The 6,992-nt window shown below is 38.2% G+C and overlaps 1 protein-coding gene across 1 annotated transcript; it reads right to left on the bottom strand.

Moving 5' to 3' along the window:
- Positions 1 to 1,073: 1,073 nt before the first annotated feature.
- LOC146759445 (kinesin-like protein KIF20B) lies at positions 1,074 to 6,992 on the bottom strand. Its single transcript, XM_085510655.1, has 7 exons — positions 6,839 to 6,992; positions 6,085 to 6,204; positions 4,376 to 4,576; positions 3,857 to 3,937; positions 3,002 to 3,128; positions 2,322 to 2,464; positions 1,074 to 1,309 (listed from the first exon to the last, which is right to left on the bottom strand). The coding sequence occupies exons 3-7, from the start codon at positions 4,436 to 4,438 to the stop codon at positions 1,229 to 1,231; spliced, it is 495 nt and encodes a 164-aa protein (XP_085366781.1). The 5' UTR covers positions 4,439 to 4,576; positions 6,085 to 6,204; positions 6,839 to 6,992; the 3' UTR covers positions 1,074 to 1,228.

The following is a 6,992-nucleotide window of genomic DNA, read 5'->3' as shown; positions in this document are numbered from 1 at the left end:
GTGCTTCCCGCTAACTCACCTTCATTTCATTTTCATTACATTTGCTTGGTAGTCAGATTTTGGTGTGTGGATATTTTAAAACAATCTAACTGACATTGGCAAAAAATTAAAAATAAATTAAAAAATGCACGACAGCATCAATTGTATCAATTTTTATAGATAAGAAGAGCAGTTTTCCTTTGTTTTCTGTGCCTCTTTACTTTCTTACCCTCTCCCCTTGTGTGAGAAACTCTCAAAGTCAAAGATTTCTAGTTAGGCAAAGATGGCAGCGATAGCAGCAGTGCTTATTCATTATTGCAATACTGCGCGCACATCCCCTATTGGCAAGGGAGAAATTGCACACCAGTCAGTGAAATCAATTCTGTTCTATGCCCTAAACCCAATGCAGGTGATGCTCTCATGGCTCTCATTGGTTGAGCATCTCAGGCTCACAGACTCCTCGAGACTGTGGCTAGGATTCATTTCCATATAAGGTCAATTACCAACCTCTTGTTTTTAGGTCTGCCTTGTACTTTTCTGTGGAGAGAGAAGGGCAATGTTTCCAAAAGTCAGTACATTCATTCTGTCCTGTGCTGGGCTCTACCCACCCTGCGTATTTATCTTGTGCTTGTCTCAATTCTCCCCATGTCAGAATGCCCCCAGTCTGAACTTAACTCTGTTCAGCAACTTTCTTGGTGGAAAAACTACTTATACAGCTGTTTTACAAGAGGGTTATACATTCAGTTAGGGCCTACACTATGTACCGAAAATACTGGAAACTTCCACTGCAAAAACACAATCTACCTCTCCCATCTGTGCAGCCTTGCAGACCCAGAGCACGCCAGGTTATTTCTGCTTTCATAGCATTTGCATGCTGTAGGGTGAGCAAAAGGTTCTGCTGCTTGATTCTTCTGCAAGAGCTGCCTACCAGCAAATGGTTGCAGGGATGGAGGATGTGACAGAAAGCATTTGTCTCCACAAGAGCAGAGTTACATTCAGTGCAGAGAGTGTGAGAGTCAGGTTGGTGTGGAAAAGCACTGACACGCTGGGGATGATGCAGTGCTCACATGTCTAACACTCACAGACATTACTGTCAGAAGGATGGTGCTGTGTTGTGCTTCTACCTTTGGCAGCCCCTGGAGAAATGCTGTGGCACACAGAACACCTTTGTATTGCACTGACTGCTGCCACGCAGCATGGATTTAACACACCAAATACAGAGGAGCATGACTGCATCTAACACGCTTCTTCAAGGTTTTTTAGCTGTTCTGGATCTCAGCCGTCGCTTGATGATCAGATGATCACTTTCCTTCTTTTGTTCCTCAGATTCCTGAAGAAAACATTTCAAAAGTTACTCATCTTTTCACACAAGACTGACAAGCTCTTCTTGACCCACGCAAACATATTTCTTCCCCTAAATGGATTTCAGAATGGAATTTGCTTATTATATTTTATTCAGAAAACTATGGGATACCGAGATCATTTTAATGCAGCTTAATCACAAGGAACAAATATGGAGAATGTACAAAATCCTGTTTATCTTAAAAAAGCACACACGTCTGAGGAAAGCCTGAAGGCAGCTTTCATTTTGAAATACTTGTTTTCAAAAGAGTATTATAATACTTGTTTTGTGAAACATGAAGCGTTCAGAAAACATTTTTAGCCTCAATCCCTGTAGGTATGACTTGCCCAGAATTTCAGTTCTCGGTTCAGTTCCATGTTCTCAGAACTACAGTGAGAGAAGAAATTGTCTCATCTTCTTCATCCTCTAACAAAAAAAATAACATTTTGGTTTCTGCCCATATCATTCGTCAAATCATCAAAAAATTCAGAGGGATATTACAGTATGGGCAAATGATCACTATGCTGAACACAAAAAGGACTCTAATATAATTAAAAGATGCAGTTCCAACAGAGCAAGAATGTTCTTAGCACAATAGCTGCCGACAGAGTCATGAAACTGGCACATCAGATCCTTTGCAAGTTGTCTTAGACAGGAGATCATAGTTTAAGCATACCTAAAAAGCTGTCTAAGTTGTGCTCTAGAAAAGCGTGTAGTAGAATAATCCCACTCCAACACACTGAAATTATCTATGATTCCAAATTAGAAGACATCTCCATGATTGCTACATCACCTACTTAGTAAACTGTAAGCCAGCCAAACACAGAGATCTTTGAGGACAAAATAAAACAGAACAGCAGGAAGACCAACAAGAATGACTTGGTAGAATAAAGAAATACCTCAGTACTTTCAACCTCCTCCTGCAAATAGATGAAACCTCCAGTCTGTTTGGACTCCTTAGTAGTTTATTTTAAGCCAAGACTACAGTATAATCGCTTACCGAAGAAGCAGGTATTTCTAGAGGGCCAGAAACGACAGTTGAATACAGCTTCTTTTTGGATCGTTTTGGCTTGGTCTCTCCTTCTTCGACACTTTCAGGTTCGTTTGATTTAGGAGAACTTACTGCTGACATCAGCTTCTTGGCTAGAAGAAATTTGTTTTGATACATAAACCAATCAACTTACTGGTTTTGTGAGTCTTTAAATCAATGAATGCAAAAAAAGCTTCGTAACAAACCTGGTTTATAAATGACACGTAAAATTTAAGTGAAAATACTCAGAAATTGTATTTGTTCATCGAGGCTCTTTATTGCTTCTATAGCTGAAACAGTTTATAGGTTCAGTTACGGCAGCTTAAAGCACGCATTAAAATGGAGTATGAAAGACGATCATGGCTCAGAAGTCGCTGGAAGTCAGAAACTTCAGCAGGAGTTAAACAACAGGCCTAACTTTCGTGCTGACAGAAGCACAAGACAGAACCAACTTTCTCTGTATACTTGTAGGTTTTCACAAATGTAATAATGAATCTCTGAAGAGACGAATAAATGCATTTACTTCATAAATCAAAGGACAACTTAACATGGCAGACAAGTCTAAGAACACATACATTAATAGCCTACAGCAGAAACAAGCCATTCTACAATGTCTAGAAAACATGGAATAAAACTTATTCTACACCAACCTTTAGAGTGTATAATAGAAGGAGAGCTTTGAATAAAATCTCCAACTTTTTGCAGTGTTTCATCCTTCTTTTTAGTCAGTCTTGAAGCACGTACTCGCTTTCTCAGGAAGTAGTCTTTTCCGGATTTCTGTTCAACAGAGATGTGAACATGTGAAACAAGAGCATTGTTTAAACTTCATTTTAGTTCAACGTTATTTTAAGTTGACATTTTGAGCTTTACTACTGACACCTCTGTTCATTATGCTGATGATACCACAACGGCAAGTAATGTAGACAATTTTATACCCTTTAGGGAGTTGTCAAAATCTCAGCTATTTCAAGGCATACGTTTCTTAAAGTTTCTAAATAAGGCAGTAGTTTCTTTAAAAGTAGCTCCCAAGCTGTGGAGTTGTTTCTTACATAAGCTGTTCTAATTACATAAAATAAACAAACATACAAAACAGAAGACAACAGATGGGAAAAATCTACTACTCATACTCTGACCATGCCAAGGATACTGCTATCACATGTGAACATCTGTTTTTAATAACTGCCATGCATATTAATGATATGAACCTTAGTTTAATACAAGGGCTTCACTTACAAAAGCACACGATAATACACTAAAGCTTCTCTTCCCAACTATTCAGTGTGCAATATCCTTCCCTCCAAATCATTACACAGTACAGCCATTACACGCTCTGGGGACAGACTGACTTGCCCTTTGGTTAGCTTATGGAATTTAATAGGAAGAGCTCATAAGCATGTAAGATTCCCATTCAGGTATACACATAAGGATAAGACACTGCTTCTTTCGTGTGACCACAAAATTACAGGAAGTCCCAAGCTAGCTTCAGAACTAGAACAAAAACCAACCATTTTCTCATCACTTGCAGAGGGTGAATTAAAAGCCATGACAGATTTTGTATTTTTCGTGTTCTCACTTTTCACAAAATCCTGGGAAAATAAGACAAGTTTCAGCCATGATTCTTTTGGAAAGAACAACTGATGTCACAAAAGTGAACACTTTAAACACTTTTGCTAATAGTAGGGAAGTATTTGCTAGTGGTAACTATTCCACTGTAAATCAAATAATAAATAGGCATTCAATTATAAAAACAGGACATGAAGATATCAGTATTAGACATCTCATGATGTCTAAAAAGCTGATTTATGTCTACAGGTTTCAAAGAAAATACACAATGGAGTTAAGAGAAATTCCCTTCTCTTAAACCATTATCACTGAGCTTGGCTATTAGTTTTGTTCATTAAAGCAGTTCATTGATTAAATTCTTCAACTACTTTACTGAGGTAGAAATAGCATTTTTTTAATGCTTAAATGAGAATGGTAAAAAGGCATCAGATATTTTGTTTTCTGTTGGGTCTAGGTCATACATCATCCATGTCATCACTTCTTTTCTTTTTTGCCTTAGGCATTTTCACTCCTAAAGGTATCATGCTGCCATGCTGCTTTATCTCCGTCTTATCAGGTTGCAGAGGTGTCAGTGGGATTTCCAGCTCCGGTTTTGGGAACTGACTAGTTTTGCCATTTTCTGCGGACACTCCAGAAGAGTCGAGGACAGTTTCCAAATGCTCCTGATAGCACAGAAGAATTTTAAGTGCAAGTGTTAAGGTAGCCGTGAGATTAAAAAGCTATAAAGCATCTGGAAAAGGATATGTAAGCATTCGATTTTCCTGCTGTAAGAACACTTGTAACAGAAGGAGTCTATTTCAGTTACAGCAGAATTTTACCCCTCTTTCCTAGAACTTGTTACATTTAAAATTATTTCCAATCTATGATCACAAAAAAAGTTCTCCATGTTAAACTGAGCCTGATACTTTACAAGTCATTTTTTCTCAAGGGCACAGACAACTACACTTTTTTTTAATAGAGAATGGTGGTAGAACTGACACGATTTTCTTCATCTCAACTCTGCTGCGTCAGAACTGGGCAGGAACAGGAGCATTTGATTCAAGTGTTCAATTAACTTCCAGCTTAATCTTAGGGAATTTGCCCTTCCTCTTCTACACTAGAGATGTTATTTACATAAGTAAGGTCCAGCTGGCAAGGTGCAAGCCCAGTACAAGTCATTAAAGAACTCCATTGCTATCTTTTCCCTGGAGAGAATACAGACATTCAAGCAATGACACCGTACTTAAGCTGAAGGCTATCATGTACCTGCTCATGGTCAAATGGCAGCAAATGCACAGCTAAGTGACAGGGAAATGTCAGTATGCATTTCCCCAGCAGCACTTACTGTCCACAATCCACCCAATCCTGTTTTTCTCAACAGGAACAACAAAGTCAGAACTGAGATCACCTGGACTCCTCCTTCTCTATGGCAGGAATTCAGCTAGCATATCAAAAATGAGTTCAGATGCTGGTTGAACACATGGAAGACAGGCTGCTGGGGACATCAGAAAATGGTAGATGGCTGCCTCTACTGCTGCTAGTAACTAGCAAACTCCAGTGTCCCAAACACAGAGTAGCAGCTTTTACTACTTACACTGTTCCAACCCCCTGAGGGGAGTCTTCTTCCTCTCAAAAAGTTACCAAAGATTGTAGAAAGACAAAAAGTAGTCAGAGCCACTTTATCAGGCTCTGCTAAGAATCTGAATGGAGTATCACCACCCACTGTATTTCCAAGAATTAAGTTGGTTAATAAATACTTTGTTTTTAAAATATATGTAACTGCTATTTTATGAAAGTTAGCAATTAAAAACTTATATAGGAATGATTAACATCATCTGCTAACAAAACAATATCCAGAAATCCTGCAGAGGAAGAAAATAAGTTCAATTTGCTGTGCCCGTTTCAGTGGCTCCATGAATTTTTTCCAAGTAACTTATCTAATCATGAGCCACTTCATAAGCATTAACATGAGGAGAGTTTTCAACAGCACCTGACAAAAATTCATCACACAATTGTTTCAACAGCTTTTATTCCTATCAAAGGCTATAAAAACAGGTGATCTGATCACCTTGAAAGGGATAAATAAATTAAAACTTGGGAATTGTTTAGAGAACATGAGATCTTTTCCTACTCATTCCTTATCAAAAGCAATACAATCACAACATTTTCAGATCTGAAGTTTCATACTAACCTCAGATTCATTTAATGAAGTGAGGCTCCTAGTACATGGATGTGACAAATAATTGTCTTCAGCTTTGCATCTTAATGGAATACTTTCTCCAGTTTTAGTTTTGCTTTGTTGTTTCCTAGGCTGTAAATATTTAAAAGGAGTAAAGATTAGGCTATGCATTAGACCTCCAAAATATCTCGAGTTTTCTAAAGTTACAGTGTAAAACCTCAAGCTCAGACGCCACATGAACACGTAAGCTGAAACACAGCACAAGTGTGGGAAGGTAGTAACATCTATTCATTGTGTGATCTTCAGATACACCCTACTGGGTCTCACTAACAGTCTCAGGCAATATTCTGCCTCCAAAAGAGAGAAAGCGAGACATTATTTAGGGACAAAATCTGTAACGCTGGCCGTTTTGTCATCCATTCCCCCCATACTCTGCACGCTCACAGCTGCTATGTTAGAACACCAAAGGCTAAACCTCTGCCTAATCTTCAGCATCCACATACAAATACATGGAACACTGCATGGAAAAGTTCCATAATGTACACAGAGAGATGGTGTTCTAGTAAATAAAATATTTTTGAGAAGATGAGAGCTCATGTTTGAGTGGAAGAGAAAAAGAACCAACAAGTACTCATCACTGAATATGTAGTTAAAGGACTATATGCTAAGAAAAATGATTCTAGCTCCAGTATCTCCTAGGAAAACAGAAGAACAAAAAGGGGTTAACAAGATGTTAAGTACTTACTTTCTATAAATATAATCATACCTTTTCATTTACAGAGTCATTCCTTCTACTTTGTCTTTCTTCAAGTAAAGGTATTTCTGGCAAACACTGAGGGCTACTGTGGTTAATGCGTTGTTTTAATTCCTTTATAAAGTCATCTTTGTCAGCCAGTTCTTTTCTTAACTCTTCTATCACA

The sequence above is a fragment of the Coturnix japonica genome, chromosome 10 (genome assembly GCF_054131305.1).
Source record: "Coturnix japonica strain WE chromosome 10, WE-NBRP24, whole genome shotgun sequence".
In the NCBI taxonomy this organism is placed as follows: domain Eukaryota; kingdom Metazoa; phylum Chordata; class Aves; order Galliformes; family Phasianidae; genus Coturnix; species Coturnix japonica.
The sequence above is the reverse complement of the archived record's forward strand: the minus strand, read 5'-3'. Positions and strand labels throughout refer to the sequence as shown.

What these genes read in the sequence shown, in the direction of transcription:
- LOC146759445 (XM_085510655.1), bottom strand. Translation starts at nt 4,438, where the DNA reads ATGATACCTTTAGGAGTGAAAATGCCTAAGGCAAAAAAGAAAAGAAGT. An exon ending in CTGCAAGTGATGAGAAAATG is followed by an intron (nt 3,129 to 3,856) that starts GTTGGTTTTTGT and finishes TCTGTTGAACAG; the next exon opens with AAATCCGGAAAAGACTACTT. An exon ending in TTCTATTATACACTCTAAAG is followed by an intron (nt 2,465 to 3,001) that starts GTTGGTGTAGAA and finishes AATTTCTTCTAG; the next exon opens with CCAAGAAGCTGATGTCAGCA.